The sequence below is a fragment of the Neopelma chrysocephalum genome, unplaced genomic scaffold, assembly GCF_003984885.1.
Source record: "Neopelma chrysocephalum unplaced genomic scaffold, ASM398488v2 Primary Assembly neopelma1_365, whole genome shotgun sequence".
In the NCBI taxonomy this organism is placed as follows: domain Eukaryota; kingdom Metazoa; phylum Chordata; class Aves; order Passeriformes; family Pipridae; genus Neopelma; species Neopelma chrysocephalum.
In genome coordinates this window covers 630,373-657,249 of record NW_020898029.1, presented here as the reverse complement: position 1 = coordinate 657,249, position 26,877 = coordinate 630,373, and the positions used below count along the sequence as shown (strand labels likewise).

At 44.6% G+C, this 26,877-nt stretch overlaps 4 protein-coding genes across 11 annotated transcripts; 1 reads left to right on the top strand and 3 right to left on the bottom strand.

The window, feature by feature from the left end:
• Positions 1-1,451: 1,451 nt before the first annotated feature.
• Positions 1,452-10,448, bottom strand: AP1M1 (adaptor related protein complex 1 subunit mu 1). Its single transcript, XM_027706169.1, has 12 exons — positions 10,342-10,448; positions 9,637-9,793; positions 9,123-9,190; positions 8,447-8,577; positions 8,164-8,311; positions 7,646-7,772; positions 6,848-6,990; positions 5,964-6,035; positions 5,535-5,693; positions 4,793-4,918; positions 4,504-4,579; positions 1,452-3,545 (listed from the first exon to the last, which is right to left on the bottom strand). The coding sequence occupies exons 1-12, from the start codon at positions 10,381-10,383 to the stop codon at positions 3,523-3,525; spliced, it is 1,272 nt and encodes a 423-aa protein (XP_027561970.1). The 5' UTR covers positions 10,384-10,448; the 3' UTR covers positions 1,452-3,522.
• Positions 10,449-11,594: 1,146 nt separating this feature from the next.
• FAM32A (family with sequence similarity 32 member A) lies at positions 11,595-12,484 on the bottom strand. Its single transcript, XM_027706210.1, has 4 exons — positions 12,350-12,484; positions 12,090-12,228; positions 11,941-11,994; positions 11,595-11,780 (listed from the first exon to the last, which is right to left on the bottom strand). The coding sequence occupies exons 1-4, from the start codon at positions 12,424-12,426 to the stop codon at positions 11,712-11,714; spliced, it is 339 nt and encodes a 112-aa protein (XP_027562011.1). The 5' UTR covers positions 12,427-12,484; the 3' UTR covers positions 11,595-11,711.
• Positions 11,856-18,765, top strand: CIB3 (calcium and integrin binding family member 3). 8 transcript variants are annotated; one of them, XM_027706206.1, is made up of 7 exons: positions 11,856-11,873; positions 13,852-14,042; positions 14,351-14,385; positions 16,139-16,250; positions 16,589-16,736; positions 17,475-17,670; positions 18,162-18,747. In XM_027706206.1, the coding sequence occupies exons 2-7, from the start codon at positions 13,992-13,994 to the stop codon at positions 18,181-18,183; spliced, it is 564 nt and encodes a 187-aa protein (XP_027562007.1). In that variant the 5' UTR covers positions 11,856-11,873; positions 13,852-13,991; the 3' UTR covers positions 18,184-18,747. The 8 variants fall into 8 exon arrangements, with proteins under 8 accessions (XP_027562007.1, XP_027562002.1, XP_027562006.1 ...); XM_027706205.1 differs by lacking the exon at positions 11,856-11,873 and adding an exon at positions 12,246-12,264; XM_027706204.1 differs by lacking the exon at positions 11,856-11,873 and adding an exon at positions 12,489-13,774 and having other exon boundaries at positions 13,906-14,042.
• A 35-nt stretch (positions 18,766-18,800) lies between these two features.
• RAB8A (RAB8A, member RAS oncogene family) lies at positions 18,801-26,794 on the bottom strand. Its single transcript, XM_027706200.1, has 8 exons — positions 26,650-26,794; positions 26,170-26,230; positions 25,876-25,936; positions 25,467-25,544; positions 24,918-25,007; positions 24,241-24,306; positions 23,659-23,709; positions 18,801-22,757 (listed from the first exon to the last, which is right to left on the bottom strand). Exons 1-8 carry the CDS (start codon positions 26,771-26,773, stop codon positions 22,665-22,667), a joined length of 624 nt encoding a protein of 207 aa, XP_027562001.1. The 5' UTR covers positions 26,774-26,794; the 3' UTR covers positions 18,801-22,664.
• Between the last annotated feature and the right edge of the window lie 83 nt (positions 26,795-26,877).

Genomic DNA, 26,877 nt, shown 5'->3' with positions numbered 1-26,877 from the left:
CTGGAGGGAATCAAGTGTGTGTGGGGAAAAGTTCCTCTTTCTTTTATATTATATCACACAGGAGCTTTCAGACCACCAGCTGAGCCTTAATTTTGACCCAGTGATGTGCAACACTGCTGCCCAACCCCGAGAAGCTGCTCCTGTGGTGCTGCAGAGGCTCAGCCCTTCCCTTGGTGCTGGATCCTCTGCTCCGCTCCACGGGATGACCACTATCAGCCACGGGAGAGAAAAAGAAATAAGTGTTAAAACTGTCAAAATAGAGAAAAGTTACTCAACTCCAAAAAATCACACCGCATAAAGCTGAAAAAAAATAAAAATAAAATTAATTACAGGTTTTGGGTGGTTTTTAATGCACTCAGGGGTGACTAAAATAGCTGTGCCTTCCAAACCGAGGCACGTTGGGTACATACCGTTCGTGGCTCGTCCTGCTCCCGGCTGGGAAGCAGCGTGCTGGGAATGCCATCTACTGGCAGCCAGGGCAGGGGCACCACGGCGCTGCTCTGGGGCCACCTCTCATTGTAAGCAAGCCCAGGGAGCAGCTCCACACCCGGGAAGGAAAAGCTGCTCCGCCGGGGAGCGGCGCTGACGCACCTGGAGGGACAATTATCTAATCAATGAGCAATTAAATCCTGCGTAATGAGACGACAGGTCTGCCCGGGGAGGGAGAGAGGAATGTTTCCTGCTCCCAAAGATCCTGAGTCAGCACTCTGGGTAACCAGAGCAAGCTGGAAACACACAGGAGACACTCTGAACTATGCAAATTGTCTTTAAAAGTCTTTAATGTTGGCACTTACCTGTAACACGGTGGCAAACCAGCACATTTACATTTTTCCACCTCAGGCCACTGAGATGATTCAGCAGTTGCTGCAAGGACAGAACTTTGGGGGAAAAAAAGTTACTCCTAGAACCATAGAATGGTTTGGGTTGGAGGGGACCTTAAACCCATCCAGTGCCACCCCCTGCCATGGGCAGGGACACCTTCCACTGGCCCAGGCTGCTCCAACCTGGCCTTGGACACTTCCAGGGATCCAGGGGCAGCCACAGCTTCTCTGGGCAACCTGTGCCAGGGCCTCTCCACCCTCACAGGCAGGAATTCTTTCCCAACATCTAATCCAAACCTTCCCTCCTCCTTGAATGAGAGCAAGTGCAGGAGTAACAGCCCATCTCCTTGTTTCTGCCTTTCTGGGGACACAGGGACCCTCACTTTGACAATGAATGGATGATGAGGGGGGTTATTTTGCCTTCTGATCACCAATTTTGTGGTACCTGGGTGAACTTTGCAGAGAACAACAGAAAAGCAAAGATTTTGTCAGTATTTGGTGAACAAATCAGGATATCAATACTGTCGGTCCTGTCCCACTTATCCAGGTCCCACATTAGAATAACTGGGGGTACTCTCAGATTAGAGGCTGCACTAGTGTAGATCAAACAGAAAAAAAGAGCAAGCCAAGTGATTCAAAGAGACCTTTCTGCCCTTTATTACTTTCTGGACAAGTACAGCTGATGCCTCACCATCAAAACAGAGTCAAATTGCAACAAAATATGAGCAAACATGGTTCTGGTCCACAAGATCCAACCTTCAAGAGGAAAACAAAGCTCTGAAGAGTCACATTTTACAGGCATAATTAAAGCAAACACTTTGAAGGATAAAGTCAGCAGAAAGTGATTTGTCAACCAGTTACAGTTTTAATATAAAAATGTTTAAAGTTCAGCCATAAGCTTAACTGTTCAAATGAAAATGAGTAGTGGAACCAAAATCTTGAAGAAGATGATTTGGTTTCAACATCAAGCTTGTTGGGTGACAAATACAGTAACCTTACTCCATAATACACCTGCCCACACCCTAAAATCAGGTGTCTGGTTGTTGTCAGGCACCACCAGGTATCAGATTTCCTGAGGCAGATGTTCTGTGTCCCAGCAGCTGCAGCTCAGGGGAATTTGGCTGATTTTTTGCTAATTGTATGCACAGACACATCTATTTACAGCCTACCAGGGTTCAGTGAGGACAGTGACTGAAATACTTTCTCACTCTTTGTGGACACTCCTGGACCCTCCCTCCCAGTGGAGAACTTTGCACTCAGTGTTATCACATCACATCTGCAGACACAGATATTTAGCTTTTGATGGTTTATGTTTAGCATCTGTCAGGAGCATTAAATTCAAACCAGAACATCCTAAAAATTGTGTAAAGAAAAATACTGATAACCGTCACAATTGTCCTGAAAAAAAAAAATCCACATAACTATGTACAGAAATTGTAGTTTCTCTGAAAAAAAAAATGAACTGGCATGTAAAAAAAATAATAATACCTGTAAGAATAACATTGTGAACTGTTATTCATTCTGCTGGGAAGTTACAGTAACAGCTGTTTACAAACAGAAAAGACTGAGAAAGAAAGCATTTCCCCTTAGGGCAAATAAAGTTTAACAATTCTAGCAAACTATAGCAAAAAGGGGAAGTATTTGCCCTAAATTAACACAAAGGCAAGCTGGAAGAAGGATGGCAACTGTGTTTTTACTAGCCTCTTCATAAACAAAAATTTGCAGGAAGAGGTTGGAGTATATTATTATCAGCTGGAAAAATAATAATAAAGCCCCAATCTTCCTTCCAAATTTCATCACCTCTAAAATCGTTTTGGTCTTTTAACAGTTAGTCCCAGGCTTTATGCCTACACATTACAGTTTGGAACTTGTGTTAATGAACAGAAATAAAAAGAGCAAATACTGGTCAGTTGGCAGAGGGTTTCCAGGCCCTGGGGGTGTCCCAGGGTGGGAACTTTTCCATCTGCATTTCCCTGACTGGAGCCAGCAATCCCCCTGCTTCCACAGAGACCTTCCCACAGACAATTCCTCCTGTTCTCAGTTCACTCAGACTTTCACAAACCCCTATTTTTGTTTCCAAACCCTTCACTTGAAGCTGTTCCCTCAGACTAATTCCTTCGAAACCATGCAAAACCAGCAAACAGTATTTTTTGACTTCAGGTAATTTCAACTCATATTCTGTAATTTTTTTTATAAGTTAACAGAGCTTTGAATGAGTTAAGGCACCCAAATGCCCAGAAAAAAATAAATACCTTGGGCTAAATACAACTAAGTGTTCAGCAGTCATTTAATTGCACAATCACCTCCCTAATTTGTAGCACAACTCTGCCAATGTCTTTAAGAGATCCTAAAATACAAATACTCTGTGACTGTAATGGACAAGGCATCGACAAGACATTCTCAAGGTTCTTTCTGGATTCCTGGCTCCTCAAGGTAACTGTTACTCCTAAAGTTAATTAGCATTTAGCAGCAAGATCAGCATGTCCTAAGAACGAAATAAATACTCACACAATCAATACTAATGGTTCAAAAGCTCAAACACATTACTGAAAACAATAGATTTCCAATCTTCCTCCTGCCAATCCAAGATTGCAGAAACGAGACCCTTGGCAACAACATTCACAGCTCTCAGGACCACAGAAGCTTCTGCAAAGGAATTCTAGGCCTGAAGTTTTGTTGTCTGTGGTGCCTGTGAAGTGTTTTACTGTGTTCGGAGCTGATAGTCTGTGAAGGGAAAAAAAAAACCAACAAAACCCCGCTTTTAGTCATTTGTCTCATTAAAAGCAGGAAAGCAGAGCAGCAAATTGGGATACAGTGATAAAATGCATTGGTATATTAATATATATTAATGTTTCTTAATACAAGAAAATATAAATACCAATAAAACACTGAGAGGGGGAATGGCCTTAAGGTGAAGAGGGGCAGGTTTGGATTAGATCTGAGGGAAGGAATTCCTCCCTGGGAGGGTGGGGAGGCCCTGGCACAGGTTGGGCAGAGAAGCTGTGGGTGCCCCATCCCTGGAAGTGTCCAAGGCCAGGTTGGAGCACCCTGGGCTAGTGGAAGGTGTCCCTGCCCATGGCAGGGGGTGGAACTGGATGGGTTTAAGTTCCCTTCCAACCCAAATCATTCTGGGATTCAATTACTCTATAAAATAAACCCAGATCTTTGCTTAGAATGGCCATGTGAATGAGCTCTAAAGGGTTAAAGGTAATTGTGGGCAGTCATGCTGAAATGCCAGAAAAAAAAAATTAGAAAAACAACAACAAAATAAACAAATCCCCAACCCACAAAAACCCAGCAAAAAACTAAAAACCAAAACAACAAAAAAAATTAGCAACCAATAAAAGAACCAAACCAAACCCACCACTTTTACTTGCTAAAAATCTAGTATATTTTATTAGCCAGTGTCTGATACATTTGAAAGCTGGCAGAATGTGTGTGAGCATATTGTGAACGTGTGTGTGTTTTCAAATTTACCTCACCAAATTCCAGCCTGATTAGAAAATACTTGAACAGCATTATTGTTTTATATCCCATTGGATCTTTCAGTCTTTCATTAAGACACCAAAAAAGGGGTCTAGAAAAATCAGCATATCTTCATCTACTGTGTGCAGGTAGTTTCATACCCAAGAATATGAGTTTCAATTAGTAGGTGTATTCTGGAGAAATAAAATACTCTTACCTCCATTCTGGGTGATGTACCTGACCCATGGCAGGGCCTGGTAGCCACTTTTCTCAATTATCTTTAAGTAACGAACCTGGAAAGAAAGATGTGTAAGATATAAACTGCCCTATGTTGGCTAAAACAGCATTTAGCAAAAAAAAAGAAACAAAACAACCACCCTCTTTTAGTCAAAAATGTGTTTTATGGATAAAACTTGAAGAGGAGTCACACCTAGAAGACGACAAACAGCTCGTGTGTTAGAACCCAGCATGTGAATTTATCAGTATTTCCATTTTCAGCTACTAACCTGGATTCCTGAAGTGGTGAAATAGGGAATCTCAAACTTGACACTAATGGGAGGTTTTCCTTCCTTGTCTTCAGCTTCAACACTTGGAAGTCCAAAGTGAGCTCTCATCAGGTATTCTTTTCCACCCTACCCAAAAGGGAAAGATTTTTTTTTTCTTGAAACAAAATAAATTAAAAAAGAACTTGCAATGATACAAGAGGTTTTATTAATGTCAAACTGCTGAACTCCACTATTCATTCCAGCTCTTCTCCAGGGCTTCAGAGTGACATGTGTTTTTATTTTAAAAATGCTTTTTGTTTTTAAAGATGCAGAGCCAGCCTGAGGCACAATTCCTTTTCTTCCAGCCTCATACTCAAGAATTCAGATTAAATGGTGACACACAGCTGCACTCTCACATCACCAGCAGTGGACAGAGCTCATGCTTGTGGAACCACCCAAGAAGCAGAGCCTGACAAAACTCAAACAGCTGCTGCTAAAGCCAGGCCAAAGATTACACCATCCACAGGCATCACTAAAAAATCTGCTCTCTGATCTGGTTCTGAAAAATATCCCAGTGAAACAAATATAAACAACGTCTATTACACCAAATTCCAATCCTTCATCCATGGAGAAAGAGGAAGAGGCCACTACTTCTTGCCTGATACTGTCAGAATTTGCTTTAGGTAGAGCTTGAACATCAATGAAATACTGATGGGAAGTAATTATTACACTATTGAGTGATAAAAGTAAAAAGAACACTTACTGGAAAAGATTTAATGGACCAGACAATCTCACTGTTCTCTGGAACCCATTTGACACTTCCAACAGTGGTTTTAAACTTTGGCGAGTCGGCGTCGTTTGGAACTGGGATGTGAATCTCCACGTTGTTGGCAGTTGATCGACGTTTAAATTGACTTTTTGCCTAACGAAGGAAAAAACATAACCAAAAAAGCAGGCTGTAAGTATTGCCATGGTGCTGGTGGGTTCAGCTGTGAGACACAGAGCTCCCCTCCACCCCAACCTGCATCCTGAGAACCACGACACAGACTGTAAGTTAAAATTAAGTGTTCAAAGAGATCCAAGCCCCACAGAAATACTTAATACTTGTACAAAAATGCACATATTGCTGGTCAAGCTTTAAAAATGAATGAAAGAAGACTGAAATTGGCCACATTATTGAAGGGTGTCTGACCTTGATCATGTACTCGATGCGGCTGTGGGAATGTTTCTCAATCACAGACTCGATCCAGATCAGGGGTTTTACCTGATGGGGAAAAAAAAAAACACAGCTCTGGGTTTCACCTGAAACAGTCACTAAAATGTTGCTTCCCCATAAAGCTACACTCAACATGTGAACCCCACAGAAAACAGAGCCTGTGGTGTCCAAAATGACAAAAAGTCGTGGTTTAATTGAAAAGAAATAATTGTACAAATGAGCAATTATTGATACACCATTGAGCAAATGCTACAAGAATTACAGGCTTAAAAATGTGTGGTTAACATTAATCCCTAATAACAAACACTTGCATAGGAAAATACTTGATAGTTTAACATACCATGGACTGAACTACTGCAGCTCAGTCTCCAGTATGAAGGTCTAAAAAGCCCTAAAAACCCCTCTAAGACTTAAAAATAACTCTAATTCAAAGCATTGCCCTTAAAATAAAAAATAACTTGAAGTTTATAGCATCTTATAGACCCTCTGGAGATTGAGTTTTTCCTTTTCTGAAAGGAAAGGCATCTTTATCACTGGGACTGGCACACTCCGATAAAACTAAGCGATAAATTCTGTTGTAAAGCACAATGAATGGTTACACTGACATTTCATTATGTAGTTAGATAAATAAAACATAAAAAAGTCAGAGTATTGAAAAACTACTGAATAGTAGTTGAAAATACAGAGACTTATTGCCAAGTTACTTCTTAACTCCTTCTTCCTCCAAAAAGAGCAAACTATTAACAGTTGACTTAAAAACTCTTGTACTGCCCAAGATTTGAAAAAAAAAAATTAAGGGAAAGCCATTGTGGCTACAATTTAAAGCACTATCACTTAAAAAAGCAAACATCCAGACTCACGTGGGTGTTCAGACGATAGGACATGAGCTCAAACTCCCCGTCAGGGGGGATGAAGGAGATGGTCCTGTCGTTCTCAAAGCGGGAGAGACGAACGCACTGGTGGAACTTCACATCTTCCAGTTCTACTGATTTACTTTTCCCACCTGGCAGAAAACACCACAGGTCAAGGTGCTGCACAGGCTGCCAGTCCTCCCTTCTAGCCAACACTTTCTAGGAATAGTGAAGGGATTGTCCCCCTGTGCTGGGCACTGCTGAGACACCTCGAATCCCGTGTCCAGTTCTGGGCCCCTCATGACAAGAATGACTTGGAGGGGCTGGAGCGAGTCCAGAGAAGGGAACAGAGCTGGGGAAGGGGCTGGAGCACCAGGAACAGCTGAGGGAGCTGGGGGGGCTCAGCCTGGAGAAAACGAGGCTCAGGGGGAACCTTCTGGCTCTCTGCAACTCCCTGACAGGAGGGGGGAGCCGGGGGAAGTCAGGCTCTGCTCCCAGGGAACAAGGGACAGGATGAGAGGAAACAGCCTCAAATTGTGCTGGGGAGGGTCAGGCTGGACATCAGGAAGAATTTCTTCACTGGAAGGTTGGTCAGGCATTGGAAGGGGCTGCCCAGGGAGGTGGAGGAGTCGCCATCCCTGGAGGGATTTAAAAGCCATGTGGATGTGGCACTTGTTGGTTAATGGTTGGACTTAATTTTAGTGGGCTTTTCCAACCTTAACGATTCTGTGATTTCCTTGCTATCCCCAGGCTTCAGGCTCCAGCTCCCACCTCTCACAGTTATCACAACACCAGCAGGACACTCACGGCCTGTGTTGTCAAAGAGGACTTTGTCGTTGAGGCCCAGGCGCAGCTCCGGCATTCCCGACAGGAACACCCGCATCTTGATGGACCCAACGATCTCGCTCCGTAACACGTTCCCGTTGGCACTGACCTGAACAAAGAGGAAGAGAAAGGTGAGACTGCTCTGATGTGACATGTTGGGACATCAAGCAACACTCCCACCCCATCCCCAGGCCCCGGGGTTCTCTTGGATGTGTTTCTCCCGAGGAATTAATCCAGCACAGCAGAATTAGATCAGGGAGGTGATGGCACAGACAGAGAAGGAAAAGACATACCCAAAAATTATCAATACAAACAATTAAAGGATTATTTGTACTGGATGTCCCTGAGACCACTCAATCTTAAAGACTGATGCTGCTTTGAGTGGCACAGCACACCAGCCACAGTCAGTCTGACCTTTTATTGCAGATTTTCAAACAAAAAGCTCTTTATAACACTTCCCACTACAATTCTCACTAAGAGTTCAAGTTCAAGATACCCACCAAAAGGTTAACAGACTCTATGACATCCAGGAACACCTCGTTTTTCCTGTATTTTATGCCTTCTGATCTCCATGAAACAGCGTTTGTAACAGTGGCAGGTGGACGTGGGGCTCCAGTTTCAAGTTTGTGACCTTCCTGAGTGATGTACCTTCACCAGCCACAGCATTGGCATGAAAAAAATGAAAATTAATTTTCTGATAGTTAGAACAAGCCAAACATTTGTTTGCCCACAGAAGAATGCTCAAAACTCTCTGAGGGCATTGCGATGCAGAATGATACTTACTCTTGTAAAATTTTACTATCAGTGGTTTGTGGATACCCAAAATCCATAAGCTCATCTAACAACTCATAAATAATAACAAAATTATCCCTAATGCTCTCTTCTTCCAACTCCTTGAAATATTCAGAAAAAACCTGAAACAAAATGACAGGAGGGAGGGGGAGAAGAAGGACACGAACTGAGCAAGCAGAGCACACAGAATGTGTTCCTGCACCCGAAATAATCATTTTAGAAAGCTCCAAACCAAACCCCATACTCCACAAACAGCATCAGGAAACCCACCTCAATTAAAACACAAGAGAGAAACAATCCCAGAAGGAACTCTGTGATGAAAAATATTTATTCTGGAGAAAATATTTTTCACACCAGGTAGAGATGAACTGAACACAGGCTCTATTGTGATGCACCACTACTCATGCACCAATTCACAATTCTCCTCTGGGTGCTCAGGTCTTGTGCAACTACTTACAGCACTGTGCCCCATCCTTTGCCTACTCAGCTACAAAATATCAGTGCCTTTTTTAGTGGTTAGGGAGATAGTTCTACAAAATAACCAAATATAAAGTAAAAATGCTATTGTCAGAGTTCTTTGAAAATGCAAAAGCTCTTTGCGCTTCTATTTGAGGTCAGATTTAGACTGAACTGAAAGCAGAGGTTACTTCCAAAATTTCATACTCACCTGAACTACTTTATATAAAAATGAAAACACCAGTGATACACATGCATTCTTCTTAGATGTTGCAACAACTGGTAAAGGATGTTCAGGAAAAGTGCATTCAAAAAAAAAAAAAGGTTTAGTAAGTGCATTTCAAAAAGCCTTTAGGCAATTAGAGTTGGCCAGAAAAACTAAGAGTTAATTATTTAATAATTATTTAACGGCACCTCTGATCTAAGGAGATAGGAAAATAAACCTTCAGGAAATAATTTATTAGAGTAAAATTAATAGAAATACCTTTTTGCAAAGAGCTTATTAGAGTAAAATTAATATAAACACCCTGTACTGCTGGTGCACATAACATTACGTAAAGAATAAATCAACTTTATTTAATATAACCTATTTTATTTAACCAACTTTACTAGATAACCAAATTTTTTTTCATCTTATGTGACTTCAGCCATTCTCCAACTTGCACTTTGTCAATAGAGAAAATAAGAGCAGCCCTTGGCCTTTCTTTCAGCAGCTCAAAGGATACGATACAGGTTGTTGTGTTTAATCCACATGAAACGAACTCCTCCGTGTGCTAGGATAGGGGAAAGCGTCCCCTCCTCCTCCTTTTCCATAAGGATTGGCATAAAATGCTCCACCTCTGACATGTCCACATCTCCGCGGTAATTCCGACAGATCAGAACCTACGGAGAGAGCACCCAAACCCTCGGTTTTTTCTCTTTTATAAGGGTGTTACCGCGCAAGAAAAACACACAAGGCCTCTCTAAAGTCACTCTGCTTCCCTCGAGTCTCTCTGCACTTACAGACGCAAATCACACCGCCAAAATACTTTTGCTGATTAGGATGCAAACACCAATATTTCACTGCGAAGTCGCGCCATTAACGCTTCCCACGGTTATTCCTCATCGCTGCTCGCGCCCCAACAATGATTTGAAGAGGGGAAAACACGGAGCTCCTCTGAGGCAGAGATTAATATCCGCGGGCCGCGCTGCCTCATTCAGCATCGCGAGGGGACACAGGCCACAAGTGCCCTGTCCCGGGGTGGTGGCACCTCGGGGACACCCGGGGGTGGCGGCACCTCGGGGACACCCGGGGGTGGCATCGCGGCGGTGCCGGGGAGGGAAGCGCGGCCCCCGCAGCCCCTCGGGCACCGCGCGGCGCCCTCAGAGCGGAGGGTCCCGGGGGCACCGCTCCCCCCCGGCCCCGCAGAGCCCCCGCGGCCAGGCCTCACCTTCCCCTTGAGGTCCAGCACATAGACGGCGCTGGCCGACATCGCCCCGAGCCCGCCCGGGCCGCGTCCCGCCCGCTCCCCTTCCTTCCCTTCCGCTTCCCCCGGCGGTTCCGAGGGAAGTGACGGCACCGCCCGGGACCGGCCGCGCCTCCGCGCAGGGATACACGCGGAGCACCGCGGCCGCGGAAGGACATCGTAATCTGACGAATGCTGATAAATAGTCCCAGAATGTGTTCCCCAGTTTTATCCCGCTGGGAATGAATGGTCCAGTAGCGCTGGCACAGCGCGGTGAGGTGTTTTCCCCCGTAGCGCTAGCACAGACCCCCGAGAGGAACGAGGGTCTGTCCAGGCTGAGGTGGGACCCACACTGAGCTCCCCTGGCTCAACCACAGGGACCAAATTCGGGGTAAAAACAATATTCCGATTATTCCAATATTCTGATTATTCCAATATTCCGATTGAAGAGGAGCGACAGGATTTTCAATGTCGAGGTACGTGTCGTCCCTCTCAGGGGGTGAGAATTGTAAAGGCAGGCGTGGCCCTTCCAGAACTTCACACACAAAATTTGCCCCGATTTTATATGTAAATCAGCACAAAAAAAAAAAAGGATGAAACCAGCGCTTTAATAAGTTATATCAAAGTTACAAGTTGCAGCAGACCCCTCACCTCTGAAAGAACTTTGGATAGAAATACTGTTGTCCACAAAATCATATTTGTTACCTCGTGTGCAACACTCAAGAGAGACACTGATTATATATTCCAAAATTGCCAAGCTTGGGTGCCCGGTGTATTCCACAAATCCAGCACCCCAACTATCAAAACTTGGACATCACTGAGAACTTGTTGGCTGCTCTCTCTTCCCTGGATTAAATTTCCCCTCTTGTTAATTAGGTTTAAAAGTATACAAAGATCAAACATGAAAGAACACCCTTCCTTAAGAAAATTTTACATACTTCACGTTTTGCAACATCACCTCTGAAAGAACTTGATAGAAAGGAATTTTACAATTCCCATAACTTACAAAAGAAACTTAAATATGAGACTGTCAGACTCTTCGCTTCCAAAAAGGAGAACAAATAAAGGAACATTTTCCAGCTGGCTTGCAGCAATTAATTTTGGCCTTAATCTCATTTTAAACACTAAAAAACCAACCCTCTGCACCCACATAAACCAGAGCTCCTCAGCCAAGAGGAGCCTTTGCCGGACGTTTGGCTTTAACAAGCAAAGCTATAAAATAAGACAGTACAAAGTCATAAAACGCTTAGAAGATATATTAGACAATATGGAGAACACACACATTTACATGGCAACCCTTGCTCGATGCAAACAAAACACAACTCCTGCTCCAGAGCCCGTGACAAGCAGCCCAGTCACTTAGTCCAGCTGACTTTGGGAATGTCGTAATGCTCAGTCAGAGTATCCAAGTGCCTATTGAAGTCCTGGGGGAGGAAAAGAGAAAGAAAACGTTTAACATTTGGTGCTGACATCACCAAATCGAACCACAAGACCCCTGTGGGCCTGTGCTTCACAAGGTGAAACAGTTCCTCCAGCCCAACAATAATAAGCACACTCCGAGGGACTCGGGGTGATTTCGCTCACCTCCACTCTCTGCTTGTGGGTTTTCGAGGCTTTTTTCAGGATCCGCTCCATTTGCTGCGGGAGACACAGAGGGGCCGGTTACTCCGAGCACTCGCGGACCCTCAGCGGCCGCACCCGAGGGGTGACGGGGGTGGTTTTTAAAGCCTTACCCGCTTCTCCTGCATCTTCTCGTAGGCCACCTGCGCCGGGGTCCGCTTGTCCAGCCCGCGCTTCTTCTCCTCCTCCTGCTTCTTGCTGCTCACGATGTGCTCCAGGATCTGGGCCTTTTCCTTCGCCTTCTTCTTCTTCCTGCGGGCACAGTCCGGTCAGCGCCCGGCCCCGGGGGTGGGTGTCCCCCTGTTCCTCCGGTCCCCCCTCACCGCCCCCGGTTCCCCGATGTCCCCCCGGGTCTCCCCCGGTCCCCCCTCACCGTTTGCCGGCCCCCAGGGCCCCCCCGCTGCCCTTCAGCCGCAGCGGCCCGCGCTGCACCGCCTCGTAATCCGCCATGGCGGAACGGCCGCGCCCGCGCCCTCTGCCGGCACCGCCGCAACGGCGCGGCCGGGGAGAGGGGAACGGGGAACGAGCCCCGTGCGCTCCCTCCGTGAGGGGAACAGGCAGCGAGCCCCGTGCGCTCCCTCCGTGAGGGGAACGGGCAGCGAGCCCCGTGCGCTCCCTCCGTGAGGTGAACGGGGAACGAGCCCCGTGCGCTCCCTCCGTGAGGGGAACGGGGAACGGGCAACGAGCCCCGTGCGCTCCCTCCGTGAGGGGAACGGGGAACGAGGCCCGTGCGCTCCCTCCGTGAGGGGAACGAGCAACGAGCCCCGTGCGCTCCCTCCGTGAGGGGAACCGGGAATAATAAGCCCCTTCTGCCCCTCCGTGAGGGGAACCGGGAACGAGCCCTGTCCGCCCTCTCAGTGAGGGAAACCGGGACAGAATGAGCCTCGTCCGACCCTCCGTGAGGGGAACCGGGGCGGGACTGTCGCAATATGTGGAATATGTCAAGATTCTCTTTAAGTCAGGATGTTTTTTGGTGCACGCTCTTTGTGTACTTTTAAGCCTGATCAGCAAGGGAGGAGACCTAATGAGTGCAACGGGCAGTCAGGGACATCTGGGAACTAACAAGATTTAGGGATGTAGTAAATCAAGATGGTGATGTATGTCTATGAATACATGGCTAACTTGGCAAAAGACTTAAGATCTGTGTATCCTAGAGCTGAACTATCTTTATTATAATATTAAAATCAGGCTTATAGGTCAAAAAGACCCTGCCCAGGTGCAGACCCATGCTTTGAGAATATGAAGTTCACTGGGGTTACGTAATTTGTATGGAAATTACTAAAGAATCCTAATAATAGAGGGGCTGTACTTGGAAAGGGACTAACTCTGAACTTCCGTGTGTAAATAATTTATGGATACTACCTCCAGTACAAGCTACCATTAGCACACAATGTGCACGAAGGGAAAACACCGGCACAGGCTGCCCGGGGCACTGGCGGAGTCACCATCCCTGGAAGTGTCCATAAAACTTGGCTGTGGCACTTGGGGACATGGGTTAGTGGTTACCTTGGCAGTGCTGGGTTAATGGTTGGACTCTGATCTTAGAGGGCTTTTCCAACCTTAATTATTCTGTGAAGAGTGAGAAGGAAAGGAAGGAGTGGTTACCAAATCTCCAGCATTCGGTGTTAATTCTTAAAGAAGGAAAATACTACTAACACTTTTCAGTTAATTTGCCGTATCTGAAGGCATGAAAAAGCGGGATACACGAATACCTGCTGCTCAAAGGCACTAATGAGCAGCTATTAGCTGTTTTGCTAAATGCTGTAACCTGAGTCTTTGTGGTGCTCACAGGAGACAGGTGAGCGCTGCTGGATAAGAGCCTCAAGCAGCCAGACTAAAGATTTGATGAAATGCTCCTGTTATGATACTTCGCAGCCTGTGGAAGTTGGTTACCTGATCCTCTGCTGTACCTGAACCTCATTGTTGCAGCTTTTAATAACTGAATATCCAGACGACCTATAAAGGTGACTTTGGGGAAAGAAGGATGGGAAAAAAGTCGACATTCCCAGCTCAAAATGGGCAATAAGCAAACCATTTTCACTCAAGAGCAATTGGATGCATATCAGGTATAAACCAAACTAAATGGCTGTTTGAACACAACACTGAATAATGGTAAAGGTTTTTTTTTTTAGCATGTCTTTTAAAAATTAATAAGTAGAAGTACTGAATTACACCACAGATTTCAGTAATATAGTTTGATTTTTACCTCAAGAAGAACAGTTATGAAATACTTCTCATTATATGCCAAAAAGAGAGCTTTAATGCTTAGTTACGTATTTTACAATATAGCTTCATCTAAGTCACTGTACAGGAAAAGTTTGGGCCAATGTGTGCTAAAAACTCATTACATGTTCTATCTTTTCTTGTTTCACAGGACTGCACATTTTTCACAAGGAAAGAAATCCTGAGGTGAGTATTCTGTATGCATTTTGTGGGTGAAGGACATAGATTGCTATAAAGGCAGGCTACATGTAGGGTGAGACATTTTAAATTTGCATAAATCTATTTTAAAATTGTTTTTAAAATGATACCTTTGGGCAATCTTAGTATTTTTGTTGTTGTCTTTTTTTTTTAATGTACAAACTCTGTGTTATCTATCCTAAACTGAGACAGAATTCTAAATTTTGTATTTATGTACCAGTTCCTCTTTATTTATCAGAAATAAACGTAACAAGTTATATTTAGAGGATACTTTGCCAGCAACATCCACGTTTCACATTGTTTTATGACAGATGCTTCAAAATATACTGTTATCCTTTGGAATACTTGGCTGATTTTCATAAATCCTTAACGATTGTGTCAAGTTTTCTTCATGTCTGCTTATAAATAATTAAACTGCTGCTTCAAAGTGCATTTTCCCCCTTCATGTGCCTCATTGAACTCCTCATTTAATCTCTGGCCAAAGGTTCTGATAAAGACAAGATCAGGAGTGGGACTGAGAGTCTTCACTGAAAACTCGAACTACTTCTCCTCTTGTAAGAAATACTCACCCAGACAGTAACACAGACAATACTGAAGCTGTGTTTGCCCTCCCTGACCCTTGGGCGTGTGAACAGAAAGGGAATTGTTCCATTTCTGTGCTCTCAAGATGCCATCACACGTGTTTTTTGGCAGTTTCTCTGAAGGGCAGAGCACAGGTGACAGTTTTGTACAGAACTTTAGAACCCTGACATCTGCGTCTGGATTTTAGACAGGATAAAACAGGAATGGTTCTGTAAAAACTGGAATCTGTATCTGCCTCCCTTCCCCATAGGAAACAGAGGCCAGAACCATAACTATGTCATGAATTAAGACATTTATTATTGATAAGGATCCCTTTTAAAATTCTCTCCTATTGTTTTGTTGGTAACAGCTGTGAATGGGATCCTTTCTCTAGCACAAGAAGAAAGCAAAGACGCTGAAAAAGTGGTCAATACATTCCAATCCTGATGCACATTTTTTGTCTCTTGAACCTGAGTTCTGTGGAAAAACAGGAAGATACTTGGGATGGGTAAAATCCTGTTAGGGTGGATCCAGACCTCTCTTCCTGCCCGTAACTTTAGGTTTTATTCTGATGTTTAAACCGAATTTTTCACGCTCCGGTTTCAGCCCGTTGTTTTTTGGCCACACTATGCAAACAGATCCCTTCTGCCTTGCCACCAGCGTTTGTGTGTTTGGAAACAAATCAGGTGGACCTTCAGGTTGAAGGTCTTGTGCCTTGTTATCATGAACACACATCCAGTGACGCCACACACCTGAACACCTCTGTAGAATAAATCTGACACCGTTAAAATGTGGGTTTGGATACATGGTGTGAAGGGGTTTGCTGCATGAGCTGTGTAAGCATTTTCACCTCATTGTTCTAGAATGAAGCTTTGTATTTTTCACCAGTTACACCATGTTGCTCTTAATACTGGTTCTTCCACCACCAACATAATGATTCTGTGATATATTATAGATATACTTGTTATATATAAAGAGATGGACTCCATGATCCTTGTGGGTCCCTTCCAGCTCAGAATATTCTGTGATATATAATATATATAACATATGTGTTACTTAGTGGCCGATCTCCACCTGGTAATGGAGGAAAAGAGTGAAAAGTGAGGTGGAAGAGGCAAACACCTTGTTCTCAGAGGTCTAAAGGCCTCATTCACCAAACAAGCCTTTCTTTCTGCCTCAGGCTGTTTTACAGGTACCGAGATCTGGCCCCTCAGCTCGTTCCCCTGGACTACACGGACAAACCAGCTGTGACCCTGCCCTACGAGCTCATTGCCAGCATGCCAGAGCTCAAGGTACGAGCCAGGCACACGACTCGAGTGACACACTGCAGTTTAATCTGCCCTATTTTAATAATTCATCCAGGACTAATTGCTGGCAGCCCGGCATACAAATAAATTTGGGTTATTGATGGCAGAAGTCTTTCTGGAAGCTTCTGGTGATTCCCAGAAAACCCCCTGAAACCGCACAAAGTTTAAAGCAGCTGTGTCTGCCTCTGACACGAACAGAATGGCAGAAAGGGGAGAATTTGCCAAAAAGAGGTTTCAACAAAAACAATCTCGCTCCAACTCCCTTATCTGCACTGAAATCAATGCTGGTGAGGATGACCTTCCCTTGCTCCTCTGTTTCCCAGGACAACCCGTTCCGGCAGCGCATTGCAGAGGTGTTCTCAGAGCACGGCGACGGCAACATGACTTTGGATAATTTTCTGGACATGTTTTCAGTGCTAAGTGAAATGGCTCCCAGAGACTTGAAAGCTTATTATGCTTTTAAAATTTATGGTGAGTGAGACATGCATAAAAAGTAAACGTTGGGGAAATCCTGTAGCTTCATGCAGGGATGCAAAATCTTCATTATAATGATTTCTAGTAAGCATTTCTTTTAATTCCATTTCAGTGTTTGTTCTCTTTCTGCTAAAAACTTTTGGTTTTCTTTATCCTTTTGTCTCTTATTTACTTGGGATCAGGATTTACTACAAAATTTACAGCCTGAAATTATCTGCGGTTTTCAAGAGCTGATAAACATTTAAGAAATATTTCTGTCTGAAGAGCTGCTTGGAAAAGTGCAGCACAAGGGATTTGGCTGCCCATAAATCTGTAGGGTGGATTTGAGAGGGGGAGGCAAGGAAGAACAGTGCAGGCTTTTTTCTCCAAGGACAAATTTAAAGATTTAATTTTTTTAAGGGACTATTTTCAGTTATTTTCTTTATGATCAGCTAAAGACAAACCATATATCAAAGAAACAAAATCTTGCTGGAATGATTTAATTATGGCTACACTATGTTTAGCCACTAAACTATTTACAGTTGTTACTCATATATGATAAGGAGAAATGATTAGACTTTTATTTTGTAACTGATTTTTTTACAAGCACACAGAGGTAACTTCCTTTTAATTTGAGTTCTACTGATATAAATCCATCACATCCTGGGAACCAAACCCTCCTGTTGGGTCTTGGCAGCCAACCACGTAAAATGCTGAAATTCTGTCATTTCCAATTAATTTTGTCTCCTTTGTCAGATTTTAACAACGATGATTACATATGCAAATCAGACCTAGAGAAAACTGTGAACAAATTAACCCGAAATGAGCTGACCCCAGAAGAAGTCAGCCTTGTTTGTGAAAAGGTGATTTACGAGGCTGATGTGGACAATGATGGCAAACTGTCCTTGGAAGACTTTCAGCACATGATCATACGAGCCCCAGATTTCCTCAGGTAATATTTGCTTTTCATTTGTGACACAAAATTGCTCTTAGTTTCTCTGTCAAAAGCCTCTGAAGTGTCTATTTTATGTTTCCTCAGCCTTCATAGATAACCACCCTTCCCTGGCAGGTTCTAGTAGAGCTGCAAAGACTGGGAAAAGAGATGCTTGAAAAAAGCCTGGAGGCTCCTTGACTTGCTTTTGAACCTCCAGATGTACTTTTTATACGACAAAAAGTCCTTGTAACTTAAAAAGTTAATATTAGCACTCAGGCTGCACTGGTGGGTCCGTGAGATTTGCTCACTCGGTGCCTGACATGGTGTTAACGTGGTTCTGATGCACATCTTACACAAAGCAGCACTCAAATCTTGCATTTATTTAATTACCCAGTCCTTGCAAGTGCTTCATAAAATAAAGTTTCCAGTTATAGTACAGCCCTAGAATTAATTGAGTTAATCCTTTGCATAGTGACACATAAGTGATCGTGGCTTCCTCTTGTTAACAGCACATTTCACATTAGGATCTGAATCCAGTGAAACACATGGATGGAAGCACCTCTGGAACCTTAAAAAACTGTCACTTCACCCATGATTACCAACCATAAGAGCACAAAATGAGAGGGGCAAAGAGGACAACTTGTGGTAACTGAACCAGTCAGAAAACTGTTCTTGTTTACCTCTCTTAAAGGATCAATTCATTAAGCTCTGCATCAAGATTTCCCTGGAATTTAACAAAATGTCTATTCCCCCCTCAGCTAGAGCTCAGTGAGATGGGAAGTATTCTTTTAAAGTTCAGATACCACCAGGTAGTAAAGGAACTTGTATAGCTTCGAAAAATTCCCAAGAAAATGCCTTAACCAGGAAAAAAAACACTTGAGAATAGTTTCCAAAACACTGTGATTAATCAAAACTGTGTAAGCAACTCCTCTGATCATTTAGAGTCTTAACAAATGCTCCAATGAATCAATTTGCAGAAGTATTCTCCAGAGTGCAGGATTTACAATGAGAAAGTCAGCACACTCTGAGGATAAGAAACCCTTCCCCAGGTTCTGTCCCTCTTCTCTAATTTCAGAAATCCCCTGTTTTCCACCCCAGACTCCATATGCACAAATGACGAACAGAACTGACAAAATAAGTTTGTAAAATTCTCTTTTCATAAGAAGTTTATTTATGCAGTGCTCAGGGTCCTGTACAACAGAGTAAAAACAGACATCCTGTAATAAACAACAGTTTTAATACAAACATGAAAATCAATGAGAAGTGTTTAAGAAAGCAGTTGTAACGTGGGAAGGGTGGCAGCCAAAAGTGGTCATTCTAAAAACACAATTTACAGTTCTTTTTACAGATTTTGGGATGCATTAAGTTCCCTTCAAAACGAAGTCGTAAGTCCCAACTCAGGCTCAAGGCAGAGCACACAGTTCCTGCAGAAAGGCTGGAAAGCTGCTCTTTCCAGCTGCTAAACTTTATCAACCACAGAAACCCCAGGGATCAGTGAGAGGTGGGCCAGGGAACGAGGCAGCCTGGAACACTCAGACTGCAGCTCCCATCCACATTCCACTGAGCAGATCTTTAGTTAAACTAGAACTGGAGACACAAGTCATCATCCTTCCCCCAGCCCTATAAACTTCTAGAACAAAGGAGCCCATCCTCACACAGCTGTTTGTTCCTTCCCCCCTGGCACAAACAAGTCCAAGAGAACACAAAATCAGGGCAGTTTGGAGCCAGAGACACCCCCACAACAACCCCTCAGCCATCGTCAGGGAGATGATCAGCATCTCACATGAAAGGAGAGACCAAAGAATTTTCAGCAGCAGTAAAGAGACTTACAATAATCCATAGGATTTATAAATCTGAGGCTGGAATTCTGATGCTGGCATAAGGCTCTGATGTCAGGGAACATGAGCTGTGCCTGTCAGCACAGGACACACAACATGGGTGTTAAATCAGTGTTAGAACAGCAGTTCCACCAGTTCTTGACCCACTGACAGCTCTGCTGTCACCCAAAAGGGTGAGGACCACCCCAAATATTGCAACCAGCCTCGAAAATAAGGGCAACCACAGAATTCCATGATACTCATTAAAGTAAGGGAATTTGAGAACGTGCTCAAAAATGGGCTTGTTTCTCTACAAACCAAGTGTTAATCAATTACCTGACATTTCAATGGTGTTCAGACACTGAGAATGTGTAGTATGCACAGTTGGTTTTGCAGATCTAACTAAATTCCTCAGTTTTACAGATTTTGTATCCAATTTCAGATTTTTTCCTCCTTAGTTAAAGAAAGTTTGGATACATTACTGTGTGTATTTCCCCAGTACCTCTCTGATAATTGTGTTTTCCATAACACTCATACTTAATAAACACAGTAACTGAATGATGTGATGGAAACATCAACTAGATATTGTACTTCTCCAAGATTTGATGCCTGTATTTAGTGACACAGAGCCAAGCACAGGAGCAGTGCAGTGTCTTTAACCTTTTCCTCTCTTACATTTGCATTTTAGGTTTCATATTGCTTACACAGACTTCATGCCTGTGTAGAGCCTGCATACCCAGAAGGATAGTGATGGCTGTAGTCACAGTAACTGCATGAAACTTCCTGAGATCAGGCAATAATGTACTTGTTCATTGAGTAAAACCAACCATTTCAAAGGAAATCATGCTCTGATCAGGTACATAAACATGTGCAACAACCAGCATAAGTTCAAACAGAAGGTATTCACAAAGAGTTCTGAATGCAAAAGGGTAACTTGAGATTTAGAAAATGAGTGAAAAAAAATCACAATTCCATCCTTCAAGTTTTACCCACTTGTAAATGAACATGGTTTGCTTTCCCCAGCTCGAGATGAGTTATTGATACTGTCCACAGGCAGACCTGTGGTATCAAGTTAGATAAACCACTTATTTTTCCAGTCACTTTGAAAAATAAGTCTGGCTCAAAATCTGGCTGTATAAAGCAGAATATGGATGTGAGACAATCCACAGTTGCTACTGAGCCAGAAGCAAATCATTACACTGATCAGTTTTGTGCAGAAAACAGCACTCAGACCATGCCTTATCACCTCCCCAGTTCTGCCTCAATCATTTCTTGAAGCACAAACTCTCTCTTTAAAACCATCCTTATCTCAAGAGAGATGCTGCTCGTCCAAGCTACAGCTCTGGGTTAACTGCACTCTGAACCAGTGTCTGGAAGCCTCTTCAGTGAGGCTTCAGTGATTTTATCCTACAAATACATCTGTGTGTAAATCCACTACGGTGCACAATCACCAAGTCCTGCTGCTAAAGAGCCACAAGTAAACAAAAAAACCAAACCCTCATAAGGTTCTGGTTAGAGGAAAGCTTTAATCATGACAGAGCTTGTTGTAATCTGCTATTTAAAAAAAGGTTGGTAGAATCTAAAATGCATTTTTATAAACCAGTAACGTACACAGTGAAATATCCTTTCTCCATTTCAGAGGAACAGGCAGTGTTCCTGTTGAACCCAGATGCAGGCTGCAGATTTATAATGTTAATTATGAACAGATCCGTAATTATGATAGATCTTTAACTCCAGTAACACTTACCAGTGCTACTCTGAGGCCAGAGATCACCACCACAAACTTGGAAGAAAACAAAACCGGTGAGTAAATTCAACAACTTTAAAATCAACTTCAATTCTACCCTTAAGTGCAGTTGTCAATGTAAACGAAGCATGTCACAGTCCCAGTGAGCTGCAGGACACAGCTGGGAGTTCACTGGGATCAAACAACACACCATCACTGCAACACCTGCACAGCAGACTCAGAAGCAGATGCTCTCACTGGCTCCTTTAGTCAGAAGAATTGAGATCAGAGCTGCAGGGGCTGAACTTGGCTCCTGCATTTCACACACGGCAACGTCACGGGTGGGTTTGTGGGAAGGAGTTCCCAGCCTGTTTCTGGGAGGACTGGTGTTGTTTGCAGTGACACAGGTTGTTGCTACCTGACATCTGCAGTGGGACACCCAGCAAGGCAAGGTCAGTGGGAAAGAGTCTGTGTTCAGAAAGGGGATGTGCAGCATTTATTTGCATATGTGAGCAAGTGTGCACGGGAACACACCACGGGGAGCAGTGCAGCAGTTCCTGGTCACCATTTAAAACTAGTTACTACTTCATGACAGATCTGGGGTCATTCCCAGCTGGAGAGTGGAAAAGTTGCCCATTGTAAGGTGACAAATTTGGTGTAAGTGTCCCTGCCTGACCCTGACCTGGTTCTCCAAGAACAGATGACAGATCACCTGCCCAGGACTCGCTGCAGCCATCAGCTCCTGTCAAACACATCTAAACATCTGGAGTACTTAATTACACAGTCGAGTCTAACGTGGATAAATTCCTGATGGTAAGGATCCATTATATTTACAGCACACTTTGGCTTTTTAAAAAAATAGAGATTCCTTCGAGGAGAATTTTTTTTAAACATCAATTGTACTTGTGGATTGTCAAGAGTAACACAACTGAGTAAGTGACAGGCAAAGGAGCTTCTCTGCAGTAGCAAAGAGGTGGAGCTGCAGAAAGCTCCCTCCTACCTCCTGAGAAAGCCCCAGCCTGCACTGCTCCCCTCGGGGCATTCCTGGGATGGTCTGATGCCACTGTGTGCAGCTCCAGACTGGATATGCACATGTACCATGTGCACTTTATTAACATGGGCATTTCTGGGTCTTGTTTGGATCATAACTTCATCCTTCTCCACTGGATACATGACAGTTATGGACACAAAGGTTGAAGTCTGTCAGCAAAGGTGCTGCATCCCCAGGTCACGTGAGATCTGTTCCCCCTCTGCTACACAGCACGTGCCCAGCGGCGACCTGACAAAAATAAACTTGTTTCATCTCCAAAATTGAAGAGTCAAACGATTACCAAAATAAACCATTTCTTATTCAGATGGTCACAGAGTTTGTTGTGACCAGACAAGGTTTGTTGGGAGCACTAAGTCCACAGACAGAGGAAACCTCACTCAGCACAGGCACAGTCCAGCTCAGGTTAAGGCCGTGTCCCTCACAGAAGAACACATCGGAAAAAGCTGCTTTTCTTTTGCTGGTCTGGTGTGATTTTGACTCCCTGGTTGCTGCCTTGTGGGCTATTGCCTTCCTGAAGAGGCAAAGAATATTCAGTTACTCATTTACACTTCACAGCTTCTCCCATCCATATTTCACCTGGTCATTCTCCTGAGCCAAGCCTGACGTACACAAAAACCTTCCCTAAAATCAACAGGAGGCTTCACTCATTTCTCAGCCTTAAACCAGGCACGACAAAAATTTCTAGAGCTGCATCTGCAGCTTTTATAGCTTTAATAGCTCACACTGCACCTGTATTTCTTCTTTATATTAACTCAAAGACAGCTGAGATTAAAAGATAATAAATTAAAGGGCATGTCTGGCTCTTGCTGAAACACTTATGAATGGTCAGCAAGACCCAAAATATCTCAGGTCAATCAATTCACGTGTGAACACACGAGGGTGGAAAGCTCAGTAAGAGCAGAAGGAACCCCCCATCAGCTTCATTTCATACTTCAAAAGGAACAAACCAACATGTATTTATTTGTTGTAAAAAGATAACCCAGTCATTGCTCAGGATGCTTCTGCAAAGATTATCCAAAAACATTAGTTCTATACCTATTCTGAAACAGTCTAAATCTTCTACCCTGCCTCCTCTATCTTTATGATTTATATGATTTTCAGGCTGCAAGAGTGAGAAGTATCATTAAACTGCTCTACCCCCCACGTGACTTTTAATAAAACAAATAAATCATTTTATTTAGAAAACCTCAGCTAATTCCTGAAATGCAGAGACAGTTGTTTCCAAGTCAAGGTCAGAGCACAGCTTGACAGATCTAAAATGACATTCCTAGAATATTTCAGTGATCCCTTATGAAAGAGACCATGATACAATTTTTATACACTGTGAAAAGTTCTTGCAATGTGGCTTTTGGTTGGTTGTTGGTTTTTTCTTTTCCTATTTAAATCCAGCATGGACAAAATAAGTTACTCACCAACTTCTTGTCCATTTTTGCTTTGATGTCTCTTGCAAGAGTGAAAAACGCCTGTGACAAGTCAAACAGTTCAGTGTTACAGGGGAAATAAAATATACCCTAACAAATAAATTAAATAACAAATATACTTCAACTCAATATACTTCATTGTTTAGCAATAAGCTGAGTTTCTACATACACCAAACTCAAGAACATCAAATTTTCAGGTTTTCTCCCCCTGCTCCAGGTTTTAATGCTTCTTCTCTACAACCACAACCTCCTTTTTGAGCCCAAAAGCCCCACCCAGGGTTTGTGCAGTGGGAAAACGTCCTTTATCAATCCTGTTCTTGAGTACAAAGACATGAGCTGAGTTCTCCCTTGTGCTGCCCTGATGCCCTTTGCTGTAACACCCCTGTGGTGTCCTAAGCACTAAGTTCCATTTACATAAATCAGCATAATGTTAGTTAAACAACACCTTAATGGAAGGCAGGGAAATGTGTTTAACAACCCACCCTCTGTACCCAGCAATGGACAGGTACCTGTCCTTGCTGTCTGTCTGCACAAACAAGACAATAAAAATCAGAGGAAGGGGTCTGTACTTACATTCTCTATGTTTATATTTGCTTTTGCACTGGTCTCCATGAATTTAATCCCAAAGCTTGCAGCGAGCTGAACAAAAGCAGATTTCACATGAGTTGAACAATTGCAGGAGCAGCTCCAAACACACCCCCGGGCACAGGCTCTGCCCCTCCTGCCACGAGCCACCGGAGTTGGGGATTTACTCACACACAACAACTTGCAACAATTAGGAACTAAATCTCACTGCTGCTGGCCTCTGTTCTCACCAGCTTTGCTCTGCTCTTTCACAGCCTGCACATGTTTTAATCTGCTCCTTCTTCTTTTATTTTTCTTCTTGCACTGACACCTTGTAACACCTGCAGTGCAGATGCACCTTCCCTGCCTTGACTAACACCAGAAAAGACCATCCCATCCACCTGGTCTCAGTGGCTTTCAGCCAAAAAGAGACATTTTCTCAATGTCAAACTCTAACATCCTTTTTCTTAGAAAAATCCAGCTCGTTGCCTTGCACCTGACAGATAATCAACAAGAATCCTTAACACAGGCTCAGCTTTTCATCCCAGTGGGGAGATGTATTGCCCTGACAGCTGGGAGAACATTTAATCATTCCACTTAGGTGGTGCCACGCTGACAATAATCAAAGCAGTTTTTAGACTTTGAAAAGCCTAAACTGAGATCCATCAAAGCCCCAGAGCACTCACCTTCTCCCCTTGCTCTCTGGAAACTTGTCTTTTGTCGTTTGCATCACATTTGTTGCCCAGGATCATTTTTTCAACGTCTGGAGACGCGTGCTGGGACAGAGAGAGCAGACACTGGGCTTGGCTTTTGTACCTCGACACTGGCAGGCACAGGAGGCACCACTCAAGTGCCCAACATGGAGATGCTGGGGCTGAGCACCTCCTGCACATTTCCAGGCTCCCCCAACCCCTCATCCCAGCACCACGGCAGCTCTCAGATCGCTTGTCGTGGCAGGAAACCATCACATTTGGTGCCCTCCGAAGTACAGTGGCAACACAACAAATCACACAACAGGCAACACAACAGCCCCCACAACAAATCACTGTCAGCCAAGTCAGTGTGTTACCGACTTCCATCCCATGGACGGAACATCAAATGTTACTGATTTCCATCCTGTTTATTTTCCAAGTACCCTCCAGCACAAGAAAGATAACACTTCTGAAGCAATTAAGCTTCAATGACTTTTAGAGGGGGAAACAGCACCTTTAACAGTCAGCAAGTAGAGAAATTACCTCTTCAATATTCCTGACCCAGTTCCGAATATTTTCAAAAGACTTTTCGTTGGTGATGTCGTACACTAACATGATGCCCTGAAGGTCAGAAGGAGAAAGATTGTTTCAGCAAGAGTTAAAGGCTCATCTGTAGCAGAGATGAGCAACTTAACAGGGACTATTTTTAACACAGTTGGTTCAGAGTTAATGGCAGTGAGATAAGGGGTGCAGGATGTGTATTTATAGAGTGGAACATGGGGAAAGGTCCCTCTACAAAGTCCCATGTCAGCCCAGCACGGCCAAGAGCAGGAGCACAGCTCAGGGTCCAGCCTGGCACAGAAGGTCAGTTGTGCCTGTCCCACCTCAGACCCAGCTGCCCCGACCCTCCCAGGTGGGTTTATCCCAGCCCAGATCCCAGGATTGCTCCTACCATGGCTCCCCTGTAGTAGGCGGTGGTGATGGTCCGGAATCGCTCCTGCCCGGCCGTGTCCCTGGAACAGACAGGACACGGGGCTTACACACCACCCGCAGCACTGACTCGAGATAACACCACCCACGAGTTAAAGAATTTAACTCGAACCAGCCTTTAGGAGCACTAGGACTGAGTTTTAGCTTCTAAGATACCGTAAACTACTGAACAGCACAACTGGAATAAAACCAACACACTGCCGTCCCCACGCACAGCCCCGGTGACCGGACACCCCCCGCGGCACAGGAGCCTCACCAGATCTGCAGTTTGATTCTCTTGCCATCGAGCTCTATCGTCCTAATTTTAAAGTCAATACCTGAAAAGGAGAAGCAACGAAATCACTCACAGCTCCTGCGGGAAGACCAAACCAGCGCTCTGCCCTTCGATTGCACTGTTCCAGTTTCACGTCCTCAGAGCTCCCCCCGCGCCGGATCCCGGGGGGCTGCGGGGCCGGTCGGGGCCGGGGCTGTGAGGGCGGGTCAGGGGCTGCGGGACCGGGCCGGGGCTGCGAGACTGGGGGACCAGCGGGGGGCTGCGGGGTCGGGGCTGCGGGACCAGGCGCAGGTTCCAGGGCCGGGCGCAGGTTCCAGGGTCGGGCGCAGGTTCCAGGGTCGGGGGGAGCAGCCCCTCACGGACCCCTCCCGGAGTCCCCCCGGGATGAGCGAACCCGCCCCCCCGGGCTCGGAGCCGCGGCGGCCGCAGCCAACCCCCATGAGCGCCTGTGCGCGGGCTCACCGATGGTGGAGATGAAGGTGGCGTTGAAGGCGTCCTCGGAGAAGCGGAAGAGCGCGCAGGTCTTGCCCACGCCCGAGTCCCCGATCAGCAGCAGCTTGAACAGGTAGTCGTAGGTCTTCGCCATGTTCGCGGGCTCGGGCCCCGCCCCCGCCCCGCCCCCCTGGCGCCCATTGGCCGAGCCAGGCGGGGAGCGCGCGGAGCCGGCGCGCCATTGGCGGGCGGCCCCCT

Excerpts from the sequence above, each read along its gene's own strand:
- RAB8A (XM_027706200.1), bottom strand. The coding sequence starts at position 26,773 with ATGGCGAAGACCTACGACTACCTGTTCAAGCTGCTGCTGATCGGGGAC. Across the intron at positions 25,545-25,875 it reads CCTACTACAGGGGAGCCATG|GGCATCATGTTAGTGTACGA; the intron begins GTAGGAGCAATC and ends TCTGACCTTCAG. Across the intron at positions 22,758-23,658 it reads CAAAAATGGACAAGAAGTTG|GAAGGCAATAGCCCACAAGG; the intron begins GTGAGTAACTTA and ends TTGCCTCTTCAG.
- AP1M1 (XM_027706169.1), bottom strand. The coding sequence starts at position 10,383 with ATGTCGGCCAGCGCCGTCTATGTGCTGGACCTCAAGGGGAAG. Across the intron at positions 7,773-8,163 it reads TAGAGTCTGTTAACCTTTTG|GTCAGTGCCAACGGGAACGT; the intron begins GTGGGTATCTTG and ends CTCTTTGTTCAG. Across the intron at positions 6,036-6,847 it reads CCTATCGTCTGAACACCCAC|GTAAAACCCCTGATCTGGAT; the intron begins GTGAGTCTGGAT and ends TTTCCCCATCAG.
- FAM32A (XM_027706210.1), bottom strand. The coding sequence starts at position 12,426 with ATGGCGGATTACGAGGCGGTGCAGCGCGGGCCGCTGCGGCTGAAGGGC. Across the intron at positions 12,229-12,349 it reads GCCCTGGGGGCCGGCAAACG|GAAGAAGAAGAAGGCGAAGG; the intron begins GTGAGGGGGGAC and ends CTGTGCCCGCAG. Across the intron at positions 11,781-11,940 it reads CCCACAAGCAGAGAGTGGAG|GACTTCAATAGGCACTTGGA; the intron begins GTGAGCGAAATC and ends TTCCTCCCCCAG.
- CIB3 (XM_027706201.1), top strand. The coding sequence starts at position 12,184 with ATGTGCTCCAGGATCTGGGCCTTTTCCTTCGCCTTCTTCTTCTTCCTG. Across the intron at positions 16,737-17,474 it reads TTATGCTTTTAAAATTTATG|ATTTTAACAACGATGATTAC; the intron begins GTGAGTGAGACA and ends CTCCTTTGTCAG. Across the intron at positions 17,671-18,161 it reads CGAGCCCCAGATTTCCTCAG|CACATTTCACATTAGGATCT; the intron begins GTAATATTTGCT and ends TCTTGTTAACAG.